This window comes from Dioscorea cayenensis, chromosome 18, assembly GCF_009730915.1.
Source record: "Dioscorea cayenensis subsp. rotundata cultivar TDr96_F1 chromosome 18, TDr96_F1_v2_PseudoChromosome.rev07_lg8_w22 25.fasta, whole genome shotgun sequence".
Taxonomy (NCBI): Eukaryota; Viridiplantae; Streptophyta; class Magnoliopsida; order Dioscoreales; family Dioscoreaceae; genus Dioscorea; species Dioscorea cayenensis.
Window position 1 is genome coordinate 142,162 of NC_052488.1, and position 18,743 is coordinate 160,904.

Here is an 18,743-nt window from a genome sequence, read left to right on the forward strand (position 1 = left end):
TAGGTTCACAACTAAGATTCATGAAAACTAAAAATGCAAGATTCAAAGCTTAAACAAATAACAGTTCGAAGTTCCCGACAGAAAAACTATTTACATGATAACCAACTGGTGTTCGCTCAACGGTCCCCACTAAGCTATCCACCACACACTTACTCCTGATCTGAAAAAGATAAGAACCACTATTTATGAGCTTGACAGCCCAGTAAGCAACCACTAAAAATATAGGGATCACAAAACTCAATAATTTCACAAACACATGCTTAAGTGTAATATTGTACAATAAGAATAGAAATAAAACTTCGATGTCAGAGTATTTTAAACAAACATAATTCCAAGTGAAAGAGTATATATGTCCCCCAAATAACTAATGCCAGAAACAAAACCACAGAATTCATATATTTAAACTCGGTGACCCGAGTCGGATTGTCAGAGTTCATTTATTTACCCTCGGTGACCCAAGCCAGATTTTTCGGAGGCCGTTATTCTCCACCGACGGAGCAGTGCGAAACTAGTTTCTTATCAGAGTCGAAATACATGTCGACATGGTCGGGTGTTTAACCCCAGATGATGAGGGTTATTGCAAAGTTAATTTGGAGACTATACGTCAATATATCGAAATATGTCATATCCAAAAATCATTGTCAATGCAAAAATAGAGAAATTCGGTGATCCCCTTTTTCTAATGAAAAATAATTCCAATTATTATCAAATATTAATAACTTAACCAAATAGAAAACTAAATCACAATATCTTCCTAATTTAATCCATAAAACAATTAAGGAATATAGTTTACGTAAGCCTAGATGACCACCCAATAATTAATCCAATAATTGATTAAGTATAAAAAATAATCCATCACTGAATTCATGGTTAAGAATTTGAATAATAATTTTGAAAACAATTTAATAATTCTCAAGTAATAAATGTTTCTGTATTTTCAAAATAAAACAAAATGAGTAGATTATATAATAACTAACTGAATGGTTGTTGACAGAGCATGACATCCTTAATTAAATTATCAGATATATTAATCTATTAGATAAACAAACAAATACATGCAAAATTTGTAACCTTTGCCAGTAAAAGTATTCACAGTAGTTAAAATCAAAAAAATATTGAATTAATACATCATCGGAGAAATGGGTCATCAAATAAACTTAGATCCGTAATTAATTAAGTATAGAATCAAATAAGTAGCAATTAGATAATTAGAAATCTAAGTTTTTGAAATAAGGATAGATATAGTATTTTTAAATCCCAAAAACATTTAAATATAATATCATGAATGGCTTTAACAATAAAATCTAAAGTTATTAAATAATTATGTTGATGATTTACAGTAATCAGAAATTATATATATCTATATATATAATATAGGTTTATACGTGATTTACTTACCTGTCTAACACCAAACTAAAAGCACTCCGAAATTAGGCTTCCACAAAATATCCTATAATTGAGAGTATATTCCACAGACATTAAAACGCTAACTATACTAAATGTACAAAGGGATAAAAACCACACTAATAAATACAGTACCCAAAATGTACAACAATTTAATATATATATATATATATATATATTACGTATATGAATATATGTGTATGGGTGTACAGTGAATTTAATTTTTCCATGCTGCTAGTGTCCACTCATTTAATATATATATATATACACAAACAATATACGCCAGGAGTTACACACAATATATAGTTACACAGAACTTCACAAATTTCTATGAAATCAAGTATCTAAAGACATGCATGTAGAAGTCATTATGGTTGAAACATTATAATGGGTTACAGTTCAAATTAATCACAAAACTCAGTTAATGTTGATGCAACAATAATGGGTCTCACAAAAGCATAAATACAATCTAAGCTTATATCATATATACACTAAAACTTATGGTTTGCTTGAGGTTTCATAATCTAGGAAGGTTCCATCAACACGGTATCCAAGAAAATAGTTATTATTACTAGCCACTCAACTAACCTGAGATCAAAGTGCAGGATTCTTCTAATATATCTGTATATACATGCTGTAACATTGGAAGCTATTAAATAAAAATCAGCCTATCATGTGTTCTTTAAGTGATAACACACTTATTACATTATTCATTCATAACCATTGGTCTCATGATCAAAGTCCTGTCATCTAATAAAATTCACGTAATAAGAATAAATAACCAATGCCGGCACTCTTCAAATAATTAAATAAATTTCATATTTAAATAAGAATGTCGAGAAGCCTTACAATCTCATTCAGTTGCATCGAATATAACATATAGTCAAAATTCAAACTTATTTTCTCTACTCTTCCAAACTCCAAAACCCAAATATAATTTAACCCTAAAAATATATCAAACCATACAGATTTCTAAGAAACGGAAAAATACCTGATGACTTTTGAAGGGTAAAACCAGGTACTCTTCTGACTACTCTTCAAACCCTAGAACCATTTAACCCAAAAGGAAACCCTAAGAATTACGGAATCAAAACAAGAACTAAAATAAATAGATCAAAGAAGGGGAAAAACTTACCACGAATACTTCTAGATGAGTACTCGACACGGAAGATTTCCTCGCCCTTGCTACACACCCCCAAGGTTGGACAACAAACGAAAGAGGAAGGCTACGAATTATCTAATTTTAGGAATTTTAATTTATCCCGTAACCACTAGCGGTTGCCAGGAACGTGGGGGCTCACGATCCCTGAAAGATAAGGTTGGTTTCAGACTTTAAATTAAATTTAAAAAGATAAAAAATTTAAATAACAAGTGGGGTCCACAGTAAGAGAAATAACTTTTTTATATTTTAACTAAAAATATAAAAATATCTAGCAAACAGGTTCAATGTCCAACGTTCTAGAAAACAGAAGTGCTTGCCACTTTGTAAAAAAAAAACTTCAAAATAGTGAGATATCTTTTTATTCCTCCCATTGAATGAGCATGCATCCTGATCTTTTTGGTGATATTCAGCTTTTCAATTCCTTTCTCCTCTCTTCTTTCGGTGATTGCTCCTGCCACCTCCTCCTAATCCTTCCTCCAAAAAACATGCACCAATTAAAATACACATATATATCACATGCTAGCATGCATGCATTTGTCTTTTTATTTATTTATCTTACATTTTTTGCCAAACATGACAATGAATATAGCATTGAAAAACACATGAAATCAGCTAAAACCGCCCTATAATACACCAAAATACATTTCCCTAGACCCCAGGAATAATAAATCTTATGGTAGCTAGTACTATTATCATTTGAAAAATATATATATATATATGTTTTTCAATATTTAAATCATTAACCTCATCAAATAAAAAAATAACATGGAAAATATGGCCATGTTCCAACCAAAATCTCCGGGGAAGGAAAATGATCTAATCTTGTAAATCAAGGAAAGTCTCACTCACTCATTTCTTCAAGTGAATATGCACTAAAATAATTGGGGATGGATAAAAGTTGCAAGTCCGGGATCATGTTGTCAAACAGAAATAAATATCTTACACCAACCTTTAGACAGGAAAATGAAGGGAGAATGAATTATTAATCAGACCAAAGTCACAACCTCTGATTTGTACCTGCTGTTGCCTGAAAAATATGCAAGTTTGCCATCCCCACTAGTGCATGTTGCATGTCTTCATTCACCCACCCATTTGCCTTCAACTTCACGGGTCCTTGAATCAGATGAAGAAATTATATTTATATATCCTTTTAATAAGAGACATCATGCATGGGGTCTTTCTTTCATTACTTTCGATCCCTTTCACTCAATTACTCAATGGAATATCTTTACATATATATAATAAAGTCCAAAGGCCACCACCAACACATGAAAAGACTTGTCACGGTCTGTCACGAGATAATGTTAGAAAAAAAAAAAAAGAAAAAAAGAGCAACCACTGTCAACTCTGCTCCTTGTTCTTCTTCTTGGACTACTTAACCAGCTGGGAAAGCTAGCTCACAAGCTCATCATTTCCAAGACCTTAAAATATCCATGCAGCTTACGTCCTCCTTGCTTTCTTTTTAAACTCAAATCCTCTTCCTCTTTCTCCTCACCAGTCACCACTATGTCTTCTTCTTCTCCTTCATCCAATAATATTCCATTCATCATGCAAACATCTCTTGATTCTCTTCTTCTTCTTCTTCTTCTTTTGGCCACCTTCTTCACACCCTCATTATCATTGAATGTAACTGATGATCATAACTTATTAACCATAAAATCTCTATGCCAAACAACTCCATATCCAAACTCCTGCTTTGAAGCATTGAAGCTCTCCATCTCCATCAACATCAACCCTTCCATTCTCTCCTTCCTCCTCCAAACCCTGAACACAGCCATCTCAGAGTCCACCAAGCTCTCCTCCCTCCTCTCCCACTCCTCCACTAGCATCATAGAACACCAAAAAGGCTCCCTCCAAGACTGCCAAGAACTCCACCAAATCACCCTCACTTATCTAAAAAAATCATCTTCCATCATCAAGTCCAACTCCGACAAACTCTCCGACGTACGGTCTCATCTCAGCGCCGCACTCACTAACAAAGCCACATGTTTAGAAGGCCTTGCAACCGCTTCAGGGCCATCAAAACAAGCTCTCGTCTCCTCCCTCATCTCTACCTACGCTCATGTCACCAACTCCCTCTCCATCATCTCTAAACGCACCGCCGGCACCGGTAAAAAAGGCAGGAAACTCTCCGGCGAGCTCCCAAAATGGTTAACTAGAAAAGATCGGAGGTTACTGCAAAGTGACGATGATTATGACAATGAGTATGATCCGGCGTCCATTCTGACGGTGGCCGCCGACGGCACCGGAAACTTCACGACGATCAGCGACGCCATTGCTTTCGCCCCTAACAACAGTGATTACCGGACGGTGATCATCGTCAGAGCTGGGGTTTATGATGAGCACGTTGAGATCCCGAGCTACAAACCTAATATTGTGCTCCTCGGAGAGGGCAGTGACGTCACCATCATCACCGGCAACCGTAGCGTCGCCGACGGCTGGACTACTTTCCGGTCGGCCACTGTCGGTGAGTATAATTAACCTCTTTTCTTGAAACTCAGATTTCTATGCACATGATTCATTAATGATCGTTAAATGAAAATTGTCCTGCTTAAAGCTAATTAAACTCATTTTATAATATATATATATATATAATTAGGACAAAAATATAATTTTTATTTGTTTATTTATATAATAGGTATTCTTTCCCCATTGATTAAAGTTTTTTGTTTTGTTTGGTGAGCATTTCAATTCATAGCTAAAGACCAATCCTTTAATTTGATGAAAAATATCAAACATGAACATGATGGCTATAACTGTTATTTTGTATCTATGCTCTTGATGCATATTGTTGATACAAAGAAGATGTTACATTCATTTGTCTACTACTTATAATAAAATATTTAAGACCTCATTGATAATTGATTAAATAATTTCTTTGATGTGAATGTTACTTTGTCTTTTACTTCAAGTGGATGTTGTACCTGATTTTTATTTTAATGTTTATTTTTATTTAATAAAATTATGATTTATTTATTTTTATAAAAAAATTAATTTGGTGTGAAAATATTTGGCAGCTGTATCAGGACAAGGATTCTTAGCACGAGATTTAACGATCATGAACACGGCCGGGCCGGTCAAGAACCAGGCTGTTGCGCTGCGAGTGAATGCCGACTTGTCTGCCGTCTACCGGTGCAAAATTGATGGTTATCAAGACACACTCTATGTCCACTCCTTTCGACAATTTTACCGGGAATGTGATATCTTCGGCACTGTCGACTTTGTCTTCGGCAACTCGGCCGTGATCTTCCAAGGTTGCAACCTGGTAGCCAAGAAGCCATTGCCAGGGCAATCCAATGTGATCACTGCTCAGTCTAAAGATGACCCAAATGAAGTCACTGGAATATCAATCCAGAATTGCAGTGTATTAGCATCAGATGATCTATCAACCAGTCAAGGTGGCACTAGGACCTATTTGGGCAGACCATGGAGGATATACTCCACAACAGTCTACATTGAGTCTTATATTGACTCATTGGTTGATCCACTTGGCTGGCAAAGGTGGTCATCAGGTGATGAAGGCTTGGACACACTTTATTATGGAGAGTATGAAAACTTTGGACCTGGTTCATCGACTAATCATAGGGTTGATTGGCCTGGTTACCATATCATGGACTATGATGATGCATTCAACTTTACTGTGTCCGAGTTCATCTATGGTGATGAGTGGTTGGATTCCACCTCTTTTCCTTATGATGATGGCGTATAAATATATATTTAATCTTTCTCCATTATTCATTATTTTCACATTATATATATTTTTCACATGTATACATCTTTGTACTGGCTTTAATGTTTATCACTATATATATTTGTCTAATTAACTGTGCATATTTAATTACTTTTATCGTCTTTGATTAATTGAGCATATATATATATACCTTATAGAAACTCATGAAAGCATTACTGTTATTAACTATATATAATGATGATACATTAATTAATTAATTAATCAAGCAAGAAGCTGAATGATAAGATCAACCAAGTCACACAGCAAGACAGGATCATGCATGGCATCATGGACAGGAGACTGAATGCCACGTTGATTGAAAGCACTGTCACAAACATCTGAAGACTTTTCAGCAACTCTAACTGCAGTCAAAGCATCTTGAGCATACCCATTTGACACTAAATTTTGTGCAACCTTCAACTCGGTAGTACCTCTATTTACTTCATCAGAGCATGCATTCAAAGCATCAAGGACTGTTTTGTTTGTGGTCTTTGATTGAAGATCACTAAGCATGTTGATTATGCCTACCAAGTTGTCAAGGGAGAGGTTGATGGTTATGCCTACAAGTCCTTTTGCGTCTACGTCATTGCTGCCATTGATTGGTTGGAGACTTCGAACGCAGAAGTCATAGGTCACGATGGTTGATGATGATGTTGCTTGCTTGCAAAGTTCTTGGAGGTTGGCGGTAGCGCCGGCGATAATGAGGAGGAGGACAAGGAGAGTGACGAAGATGGAGAAGGACTTCATGTTAATTCTTTTTTTTTTTCTCTCTTCTTTGCTTCTTCTTGGCTTCTTTCAAGTGTTTCTCGGTGTTATATAGATGGTATATTAATTAAGGATGGGGATTATTAATTCATTGTGGTTGTTTATGGGAGTGTATTTCTTTGAAGATAATTGGAGATGTGGCACTGAATCTATGCTTGGAGATTCATAGAGATTTCAAGAGATTATACTATATATATATACTAGCTACCACTGAATCTATGCTAGGAGATTCATAGAGATTTCAAGAGATTATAATTATACTATATATACTACCATTTGTCTTTTTGTTGAAATTCCATTCACTTTTACAAGTAATCTACATATATATGCTAGGAGATTCATAGAGATTTCAAGAGATTATTCTATATATACTACCATTTCTTTTTGTTGAAATTCCATTCACTTTTATAAGTAAACTATATATATATATATATATATATAAACAGTCACTTTGATGATAATTTGTTCATGTAATGGATTATTTTGGTTTTTAATTGAAGATTGGAGATGTTGACTTTGTGTGTTTGGCTTTTTTATCTTTTATTGAATATGAATTGTGTGTATATATATATATATAATTATTTATGATCATAATAATAATCACTGGTATTATAAAATACAATAAAATATTATCATTGATGTGCAAAATATCATTAACATGCATTAATAGATGTATACTATAGATAAAGACATAAATACACACATACATATATACGTGTATACACTTGTGTATATTTATGTATGAAAGATACATCAACTGAAGACATTTGTAGAACATCCGCAGTTTAGCACAGTAGTAATTAGAGTGGTTGAGTTTATTAGTTTCAGCTTTTGTTTTTAAAAAGTTGTTGTAGTAGAAATAGAGTTCAATAGTCCAGATTGCTCAAGATACTGTACTGCAATTGATTGAACGGTTCAGATGAAAACATTGTGCTTTCCATTTTTCGCTATATATAGTGCTATATATATATTCATTAGCACGCATACTTATACAAATATATATGTATACATGTAGAAGGGGGCACGTGCCCAGTTAAGCTGGGCTGACAACCCGCAACCGGCCTGCACTATAGCTGGTCTGGTTACAGCTGGAGATACCCCCAACCTGTGGCCCATTGGGTGACCCGGGTCAGTCACCCAAAGGCCCAAGACACAATCCACTTCGACTACAATTCATTCTTAGTATGTCGTTGGCAAAAAAAACCTATATATAGATGGTCATAGGATATCGACTTTGTTTCATTCCAATTCTTTGAGAACATGAACTTAAATATGAATTTCAATGTTATTAAATAGTGGAAAAAGTAATAAAAACTCACACTATATATAATTAGGTATACAATACATTTTTGCGTGTTTTATTATAGAAAGCCTTAAGTCAAGGATGAGGTCAACCTCGATTGTAATGAATATTTAAATGAATGGTAACTTCGATTTAAAGTAAGAGAACTGCATAAATTTTAATTTCACTAACATATACTTACCAAGATAGTATATATGTCGAAAACTTGATCGATAGGAAGAAAAAAATTGTTTTTATCTTTTCTTAAATTAATTTGACTTGTCCCAAATTCTTTTAAATTATTAACAATTATTTATAAATTTTTCATTTTTAAGATTATAATTTTAAAAAAGCATTGTGATTTCTTTTTATTTATTTAATCCGAAGTAAGACTCCATATTTCTTGTAAGATATATTAATGGGTTGGGCCTTGTGACTTTAGTCAAAAATAAAAAAAAATAAAAAAATTAAAATCTTAGCATTTGGCAAAATTTACTTTTATTATCTTTGATTAAGCATATACCTTAAAGAAAAAAAGAAAGCACCTCATGAAAGCATTATTGTTAATTATTTTAACTATATATATATATATATAATGATGATACATTTAATTAATCAAGCAAGAAGCTGAATGATAAGATCAGCCAAGTCACACACCAAGACAGGATCATGCATGGCATCATGGACAGGAGACTGAACGCCACGTTGATTGAAAGCATTGTCACAAACATCTGAAGACCCTTCAGCAACTTTAACTGAAGTCAAAGCATCTTGAATGCGCCCATTTGACACTAAAGTTTGTGCCATCTTCAATTGGGTATTACCATTGTTTATTCCATCAGAGCATGCATTCAATGCATCAAGGACTGTTTGGTTTGTGGTCTTTGATTGAAGGTCACTAAGCATGTTGATTATGCCTACCAAGTTGTAAATGGAGAGGTTGATGGTTATGCCTGCAAGTCCTTTTGCGTCTACTTCATTGCTGCCATGGATTGGTTGGAGACTTTTAATGCAGAAGTCATAGGTCACGATGGTTGATGATGCTGTTGCTTGCTTGCATAGTTCTTGGAGGTTGGCGGTGGCGCCGGCGATAATGAGGAGGAGGAGGAGGAGGAGGAGAGTGACAAAGATGGAGAAGGACTTCATGTTAATTTGCTTTTTTTTTCTTTCTATTCTTTGCTTCTTCTTGGCTTCTTTCAAGGATTTCTGTGTGTTATATAGATGGTGTATTAATTAAGGATGGGGATTATTAATTGTGGTTATTTATGGGAGTGTATATCTTTGGAGATAATTGGAGATGTGGCACTGAATCTATGCTTGGAGATTCATAGAGATTTCAAGAGATTTTACTATATACTACCATTTGTCCTTTGTTGAAATTCCATTCACTTTTATAAATAAACTATAAAAAAAAAACAGTCACTGTGATGATAATTTGTTCATGTAATGGATTATTTTGGTTTTTAATTGAAGATTGGGCAAAAGATGTTGACTTTGCGTATTTGGCATTTTTATCTTGTATAAAATATAAATTGTATACATAAAAAAATTAGTTATGATCATAATAATAATCAGCAGTATTATAAATACAATAAAATAATATTGTCATTGATGTGCAAAATATCATTAACATGCATTAGTAGATGTATATTATAGATAAAGACATAAATACACATACATGGATACATTCGTGTATATTTATATATTTATCTATTATCAATGTATGGTATATTCATACATGCATATCCATAAATACCAATGTTACGATGTATACATACACACATACCTATGCATATATATATATATATATATAGGGGGCACAGATCAGGCAGAGCAGGCAACCAGCAACCAGCCCGCATTATAATGGACCCACTTACGAGTGGGGGTACCCACAATCTGTTGCGCATCGGGTTAGTGATCAACCGGGAGGCCCAAGACAATAACTGCAGTTCATTCTTAGTATATTATTGGGAAAAGCTATATATAGATAGCCATAAGATGTCAACTTTACTTTCCTTCCAAATTCTCTGAGAATATCAACATAGATATGAATTTCAATGTTCTTGAACAGTGGCAAAGTAATAAAAACTCGCACTATAATTAGTTATAAAATATATTTATGCATGTTTTTTATGATAGAAAGCCTTAATGCTAGTGATTTCTCTTTCAATAACAACCTGATAAATACAACAATAACAACTCATAGAGTTCGAAACTAAACTCAAGGGTGAGAGCCAACTTTTGATTGTAATGAATAGGTAATGGATGGTAACTTCGATTTAAAAGTAAGAGAATTGCATAAATTTTAATTTCTCTAACATTTACAAAGATATGTCGAAAACTTAATTGATAGGCAAACAAATTAAGTACAAATCTTTCAACTTTTCTTAAATTATTTATTTAATATTATAGTTTAAAAAAAATGCGTTGTGATTTCTTTTTGTTTATTTATTTTTAACATTAATAAAAGAAAATTTGTAAATCAAGTGGTAGAAGAACAGGCTTGGCTTGGGATGGTCGGGTTGGGCCTGATTCATCCTAAGGGTGAACCGGACTCGGCGGGTCTATAGAGTCAACCCAGTCGGGTAAATTTTTTTATAGTACAGGTAGACCTATCCAAGGGTCGGGCTATTGGCTCTAACTCGAAAGCCGCTCAAAACTTAGGAGAACTTGGACAAATATATAAAGCCCGATAATTGGACTTTGGACCAAAAAAAAAAAAAATGAGCCCATTTTAAAAATGGGCCGATTTGGTTTTTATTTTTAAAAAGCCAGGCCTTGTCTAGTCCAGCCCGAGTTATAAAAATATATTTATTAATTAGTTTTGTATATATTTATATATAATGGTTTGAATTGCCATTGATTGTTTATTAATTAGTTTTATATATGCTTATATGATATATATATAATTATTGTTGATTGCCATTGATTATAATGGTTTGAATTTTAGTTGTTGTGATTTAATAAAGTTGTGGATTTAGTATTTTAATTTTAAAGTGTTTTATAAAATAATATTTGGTCATGTTAATATATTAATATTATTGTTAATTTTTTTTTTAAAACTTATGTCATTCAATGAAAATCCTATTTGGGCAGACTTGAGTGAGTCTTGGTTAAAAGTTATCAAATTTGAGCATGTTCTGGCAAGAGTTAAAGCCCATATTTTCAGGCAGGGCTGGTTTTGGACAAGTTTGAATTTTAGTAATTATAGACTCAGCCCGGTCTATGGATTGGTCTAAGAACGGGTAGGTCTGTGCCCCCTCTAATTACATGAGTATATAATCAGGGAATTAATTCAATTTTTGATAACTATTTATTTATATTTATTAATAATTTTCATAATTTTATGCAATCAATAATTATAAAAAAAGTTAAAAAAATATATAATTGAAAGTAAAACGGGTTAGATGTATGATACTATAATTTTAGTTTTTAATTCAAAAAATCTATCTCTAGATTTGAAGTTGTTTAATTTGAAGTAACACTCCTTATTTCTCCCAAAATATATTAATGAGTTGGAACTTGTGATTTTTGTTAAAAAAACAAATAAAAAAATAAAAAAATTTAAAATAAAAATAAAATTTTCTTGCAATTTAGCAAAATTGGGTGGAATAAACAGAAGTCTTTATAAAATTGTGATTTATTTATTTATTTTAAAAAAATAACAACAACAGCAGTCTTCTATTGAAACAAACACCGTTTAAAATGTAAATGTTGATTAAAGCGAATATATTTTGGATGATTTAGCGACTAAAACAAGCATATTAATGTAGTTGAAAAAAAAAACAATAAAAGGATTAGGTTAAAAACTTATCCGCTTGAGGACCAATTGTTGACATTCATATTGCTATTGCATATATATTTACCCAAGTGAGTGTACATATATAGTTCTCAAAATGTTGAATCATTCTAAGATTTTGCATATATATATATATATATATATATATAAAGCTAACACAGTATACTAAGAATCACAAAAGTCTAATTCATATTATTAATCAACCAAACACTTTTGAAACTAAAACAAAACAAGCCCCCGGTTAATTAATCCATCTGTTGCTTATAATATAATTATCAATTAAGCAACGAGTTGTATAAGATAAGCAGCCAAGTTACACAATAAGTAGCCATTCTGAGTATCAAAAGACACAGGTGACTGAATCCCACGTTGATAGAAAGCATTGTCACAAACCACCGAACTCCCTGCTGCGCTTCTAACTGAAGACAAAGCATCTGAAAAGCGTAGTGTTCCTAGAGACGTTTGTGCCATTTTCAAGTAAGCATCACCCTCATTGAACCTATCTATGCATTTCTGCAGTGCATCAATGGCTGGTTGCTTTGTCTCTTTAGATTTAAGATCACCAAGCTTGTTCCTTGTGTATGTGAAGTTGTAGATTGAGAGGTTTATGGTTATGCCTGCAAGCCCTTTGATGTCTACTTCCCTGCTTCCTTGAATTGGTTGAAGACTTGTTAGGCAGAAATCATATGTCAGGTTTGTTGCTGATGATGGTGATGTTACTTTGTCGCATGTCTCTTCCAGTGTTGCTCCGGCGCCGGCGAAGGTGAGGAGGAGGATAAGGAGAGTAGCAAAGATGGAATAATCAACCTTCATGTTTCTCTTCTTCTTCTTCTTCTTCTTCTTCTTCTTCACTGTGTATTAATTTTATCACAGTCCATTATATATATATACATATATATATCTGTGTGTTGGTGCAATTAAATGGAATATATATATATATATATATATATATATATATATATATATTTGATTCAGTATATGGCATTGAAGATCATTTAATGTATTTACGGAATGGAATATTATAATTATGAGGATTAATGCATGGGTCTATATCGGGGAGGATGTGAATGGTAATGAAAGGATGCTATAATTAATGACAGGATTATGAACATGCATGGAAAAAAAAATAGTATTTGTCATTGCATGCATGGTGAATGATTCTTTGAATTTGGTCTAATTTGGGCAAAGCAAAAAAATATAGGGAAGGATATATATATATATTTCTTGATACAAAACCATATATTGGAAAAGAATAAGTATTTTAATTACCTGAGAATAAATTTATAACATTATTATATAAAGATTTGATTTATATATGCGCATTAAATATGAAGATTTTGGTCTTTAAAACATAGGCGAAAAATGAACATATATGTTACCATAGATACTATTGTAACATATTTCTATTATTGACCATTATCTATTACCATAAATACAATCGATAATTTTGAATTATTACTCGGCACCAAATTATGTATCATAAAAAGATTTTTTTTAAAAAAAATCCTTTTTCTTCCCTTTTAGCCAACCAACCAAAAATAGAATTATAATAAACTATTTTCAAGGTAACTAGTTCAATATATATATATATATATATATTATTGTAGATTCTGAAGTCCATCCTCAAAGTGATGTGAAAATTAATTCAATAAAAATCTCTCTTGAAGAATAAAGTTATTCTATTTTCAATAATACTTATATATTTGCTTCTTCTTTAAAAAAAAATTTATTTATTTTAAAAAATATGATAAAAATAACTTTTCTATATATAAGTTTAATTTGTTGACCGTTTTATATTTTATCAAGTCTCTTATTAATATTATTTTTTTTTATAGAATGAATGAACTACGTACTAATTGCTTCTAATAATTTAAATAAATCATCACAAATATACATTTCCATCATTATATTTCAAGTAAATATTAGGAGAATTCGAACGAAATTGAGCCATCGATCACACTTCAGCGTAAGAATTAACTGTTTGACTGTTCAGTTAGTTATTGGCATAATGGCATGAGGAAATAAATTAATTTTAGAACATAGCATATAATTATAAAGAACCCTTGGCTTCGCAAAGTCGTCCGCTTGTATAGGGTCAAGACCCTGCCACTTATGTGTTTTTCATATAAAATAATATAAAATAAAATCTAGTGCACAAATGAAGTTAGAGTCAACTTGATGGTTGTGATCGACCCATGACACAACCCAAACCATTTCCATAATAAATATCAAAGGACTTCCATATATCTTTCTCTATATACACAAACAGGGTGTGCGCACCCTCACATACACAAAAATAAACCCAACCAAGAGAACATGCCACCCATGTACTAATATACACCATGTCGCCATCCAAACTAGCTAGCTAGCTATACATGCATGCACGTCCTTGACTAACCAACACAACCACCCTTCTTCTTCTTCTTCTTCTTCTTCTTCTTCATATCATTAAAACCTCCTTAATATATATTGCACCAAATTAATCCACCAATCAATTCATCATATATCTTCAAGCAACAACAACAATGACGCAATCAGCTGGGAAATTCTATGGCAAGGTGGACGAGCTAGAGGAGGCCATTTACTCCGAAACTCGCCGGAAAACCCGAAAAAGGTTATCCATCATAGGTATCTCTACTCTCATCCTCATTGCTATCATCGTCATTGCCGTCGTAGCCACTAATCATGGCTCTTCAGAAGATAATCCCAATCCCAACACTTCCTCAGAATCACTTTCTAAAAGCATCAAGGCCATTTGTGATGCCACATTGTATCCTAGTTCTTGTCTTTCCACACTTTCTCCAATGATCAACTCCACTACTGCCTTACTAGACCCTACAAAGCTCTTCCTCTTCTCTGTCAAAGCAGCAATGTCGGAGATCTCGAAAGCATCGAAAGCTCTTAAAGAACTTGCCCAGAAGGTTGCCGTTGATAAGATGTCTCTTGCCGCATTTAAAGACTGTAATGAACTAATAGACCTTGCTATTGAGCACCTTAATGACTCCCTCTCCACGCCGGACATCTCTTCCGGTGATGTTGTTAATGATCTGAAAACATGGCTCAGTGGAAGCATTACAGATCAGCAGACTTGCATTGATGGTTTCTCAAACTCCAACGTTGAGCTGAAGACCAGTGTTCTCAATACCATGAAGAACTCCACTGAGCTAACAAGTAATAGCCTTGCCATTCTCTCTGAGATATCTAACTTTATAGGATCAATTAAGCTAAGAAGGCTGATGAGCAACTCTGAGGACACTGATTGGTCACCATCTTGGCTGTCTTCAAACGATCGTCGGCTTCTCCAGAGCTCGACAGACCCTCGAAAGAAGGCCGATATTGTGGTGGCCAAAGATCGATCAAGCAAGTACAAGACCATCAAGGCAGCTCTCAAGGCGGTGCCGGAGAAGAGCAAGAAGAGGTTCATCATCTACATCAAGAAAGGTCTATACATTGAGAACGTTAATATTGAGACAAACAAATGGAATTTGTTCATGGTAGGGGATGGCAAGAACGCCACCATTGTCTCCGGCAGCCTAAACTTCATCGACGGCACATCAACCTTTCAGTCTGCTACATTTGGTGAGTATAAAATATAATTGTTAATATATTTGGATTGTGTCACTTGTAGCTACTAATTAAAACACAAATATTGACACATTGGCATCTATATATGAAGCTGTATTCGGCAAGGGATTCATGGCTAGTGATATAGGGTTCAAGAACACGGCAGGGCCGCAAAAGCACCAAGCAGTAGCAATGATGTCACATGCCGATCAATCGGTTTTCTATCGATGCAGTTTCGACGCCTACCAAGACACACTCTACGTGCACTCTCTCCGGCAATTCTACCGTGAATGCGATGTCTATGGCACGGTCGACTTCATCTTTCGGCAATGCTGCGGTTGTTCTCCAGAACTGCAACATCCTACCAAAGCGACCCATGGCCGGACAGCAAGACACCATTACAGCACAAGGGAAGGTAGACCCTAACCAGAACACAGGGATTGTTTTTCACAATTGCACTGTGTGGCCTTCTGAAAACTTAACATCAGTGGGAGTTTATCTTGGAAGACCATGGAAGCCATATTCAACCACATTGTTCATAAAAGTCTATGCTTGCTAGTTTTATCGATCCTTCAGGTTGGCTGCCATGGAGTGGAAACTCAGCTCCAGATACTATATTTTATGCGGAATACCAGAACTCTGGTGCTGGTTCATCTACAAAGAAGAGAGTCAAGTGGAAGGGGTTGAGGAGTATTTTGAATGCTAAACAAGTAGCCAAGTTTTCAGTTGGGTCCCTTTATTGGGGGAGATAAGTGGCTCCCTAACACTGGTGTCCCTTTATAAGTCTGGCCTCTGATAATGCATATTATGCATTTCTTTATTTATATCTGTATTTTTTTTTTTTTATTTTTTTATTTTTTTATTTTTTTCTCTTGCGGAGAATTTGATTTGGTTTATGTTTGAGGCGTAAAGAAATAATGAAAACTACTTAATTCTTTTATCTGCACTTATTAGTTTGTCATGCATGTAATTGATATAATTTTTAAGATCATTTTTATTATTTTTCATTTTTTTAAAATATATAGGTGACATGCACCTCTCAATTATTATGTAAATATGAAAATACATCAATCACTGAGTTGCTTGAGGACACTCTAAAATAATTTTTCTACCATGAAATTTTAAAAGAGAGGGAACTATTATTTATTATATAAAGGATCGACGGTGCATTTTACAAGTTGAGAGACTGGAATTCAAATCTCTTCCAAACACAAAGTGTGTCAAAAGCTATTGGATTACGTCCGGTTCTCATGGATATTTTTTTTAATTATATGCGTATATAAAATGAAATAATCATATATATTAAATCATTAAAATAAAAAAAAATTAAGTAAAATTTTTCCACAAAATCAAGGAAAAAATTATAAAGTACAAAAACTCAGTATTTTTTCCTTCAGCTGGTTCATGCTATCCAATGGCTTCTATTATTATTATTATTATTATTATTATTATTATTATTTTGAAGTAATGAATTGTGATTTATTTAAACTTGTTTTAATTATTTAAATAATTTAAATTTGCAATGTTCCTCCGTTGTTGTGGTTAACCAGCTATATATATGTGTGTGTGTGGATAAGGACAAGCTAGATATCTCAAAATGCAGCACACTGTCAAAGTCAAAGAGAAGCTCTATCCTTAAAGTCAAAACTCATGTATTCAATTCGTTCAAGAACAGGTTGCCTATGATCTCATAAATATGAACCTATGTCAAATTAATGACAAAGAAACATAATAATAATAATTTATTATTGACATAAAATGTAGTGGAAAACCACAAAAGAAATGGCACACACTACATCAATATTATCCCAATTTGATTCATAGCAGGCATGAGTGCACTGGTCTAGCAATTGTGTGTCGGCAAGCATGTTCACTGATTGACTGATATATAGCTAAAAGCCAAGACAATCTTCTCTTCTACAATGTTTTGTTGGTTTGGTTTTTTATATGTAATGAAAGCTCCATTTGATCTACTGACACTTAAAGGCAATAAATAAATCTCTATAATATGATCCAATGAGCACAGAGAAGTGACCATATATATGTGTCCTTGCAGAAGAATAAGATCACAAGACAAGCATAAAAATTTATAAAAACAAAAGGCTTTTTTTAATTTGAGAGGACATGGCGTAATTTGCGGATGATGCGCGTAGCATGAACTTTCACATGGACCTTCACATGAATGTCTCTTTCCATGACCCCTACACGGAAGCATCCTATATATATATATATATATGCTATGCTAACTTTATCCTATTAATTTCTTAAATTTTCAAATTATTAATCTTCCATTATTTCTATTTGTTTATATTTAATCCTAGCAATACTAGCTAATAACAATAATAGTAATGTCTTCCTTATTACTTTTTAATGTGAACAAATGTTCACTGACAGATATATATTATTGTGACACTGTTAACTATGAAGATATGATATTGTGTTTCCAGCTTTTGCTTGGCTGGTGATGCTTTTGCTTCTACTCATTAACATTACTCTTCAATCCTCTCCATGTTTAAGATTTATACTGCCATTTGGACCCTCAACAATATCCATCCAGAATAATAATAATAACAATAATAATAATCACCACCACTTCATCAGGGTTAATAATTAATGCAAGACATATACATATATACACGCTCATGAGTTCACATCTAAACTTAGATCCAACAGTCACTATACACATTACATATATATATATATATATACATAGATAGATCAAACCAAGAAGAAGAATAATGGAAACTATAAACTCATTCAAAGGATATGGAAAAGTGAGTGAGGCTGAGGACAGGGAGTTTCGCCGGAAAACAAGAAGACGGTTGATCTTGATCATCATCGGCTTACTTCTTCTCCTATTCATCATCATCGGAGTCACTGCCGGCACAATCATCAGTCGAAAACACAACAATAATGGTACTCATGATTCTCCATCACCATCCTCCGGCCTATCCACCGCCAGCTCCATCAAAGCCATGTGTAAGATCACCCACTACCCAGACTCATGCTTCTCCAGCCTCTCCTCCGCCGTGAGCTC

The 18,743-nt window shown here is 33.5% G+C and overlaps 5 protein-coding genes and 1 long non-coding RNA gene across 6 annotated transcripts; 2 read left to right on the forward strand and 4 right to left on the reverse strand.

Annotated features, from left to right (window-relative positions):
- Positions 1-78: 78 nt before the first annotated feature.
- On the reverse strand, positions 79-2,588 carry LOC120281988. The gene is made up of 3 exons (XR_005542858.1): positions 2,540-2,588; positions 2,396-2,448; positions 79-160 (listed from the first exon to the last, which is right to left on the reverse strand). It is a non-coding gene; the product is annotated as an uncharacterized LOC120281988 (long non-coding RNA).
- A 1,340-nt stretch (positions 2,589-3,928) lies between these two features.
- LOC120282711 (probable pectinesterase/pectinesterase inhibitor 12) lies at positions 3,929-6,386 on the forward strand. Its single transcript, XM_039289564.1, has 2 exons — positions 3,929-5,033; positions 5,584-6,386. Exons 1-2 carry the CDS (start codon positions 4,073-4,075, stop codon positions 6,273-6,275), a joined length of 1,653 nt encoding a protein of 550 aa, XP_039145498.1. The 5' UTR covers positions 3,929-4,072; the 3' UTR covers positions 6,276-6,386.
- A 132-nt stretch (positions 6,387-6,518) lies between these two features.
- Positions 6,519-7,043, reverse strand: LOC120282140. The gene has a single exon (XM_039288892.1). It carries the CDS (start codon positions 7,041-7,043, stop codon positions 6,519-6,521), a length of 525 nt encoding a protein of 174 aa, XP_039144826.1.
- A 1,915-nt stretch (positions 7,044-8,958) lies between these two features.
- LOC120282141 (cell wall / vacuolar inhibitor of fructosidase 2-like) lies at positions 8,959-9,489 on the reverse strand. The gene has a single exon (XM_039288893.1). It carries the CDS (start codon positions 9,487-9,489, stop codon positions 8,959-8,961), a length of 531 nt encoding a protein of 176 aa, XP_039144827.1.
- Positions 9,490-12,421: 2,932 nt separating this feature from the next.
- Positions 12,422-12,955, reverse strand: LOC120282142 (cell wall / vacuolar inhibitor of fructosidase 2-like). The gene has a single exon (XM_039288894.1). The coding sequence runs from the start codon at positions 12,953-12,955 to the stop codon at positions 12,422-12,424; it is 534 nt and encodes a 177-aa protein (XP_039144828.1).
- Positions 12,956-14,667: 1,712 nt separating this feature from the next.
- Positions 14,668-16,502, forward strand: LOC120282143 (putative pectinesterase/pectinesterase inhibitor 24). Its single transcript, XM_039288895.1, is given in 6 exon segments — positions 14,668-15,721; positions 15,819-16,027; positions 16,029-16,247; positions 16,249-16,440; positions 16,442-16,483; positions 16,485-16,502. Coding segments are annotated over 6 exon segments (1,734 nt in total).
- The last annotated feature ends 2,241 nt before the right edge of the window (positions 16,503-18,743 follow it).

Coding starts and splice junctions, on each gene's coding strand:
- LOC120282711 (XM_039289564.1), top strand. CDS start 4,073: ATGTCTTCTTCTTCTCCTTCATCCAATAATATTCCATTCATCATGCAA. Junction 5,034..5,583: donor TTTCCGGTCGGCCACTGTCG/GTGAGTATAATT, acceptor AATATTTGGCAG/CTGTATCAGGACAAGGATTC.
- LOC120282140 (XM_039288892.1), bottom strand. CDS start 7,043: ATGAAGTCCTTCTCCATCTTCGTCACTCTCCTTGTCCTCCTCCTCATT.
- LOC120282141 (XM_039288893.1), bottom strand. CDS start 9,489: ATGAAGTCCTTCTCCATCTTTGTCACTCTCCTCCTCCTCCTCCTCCTC.
- LOC120282142 (XM_039288894.1), bottom strand. CDS start 12,955: ATGAAGGTTGATTATTCCATCTTTGCTACTCTCCTTATCCTCCTCCTC.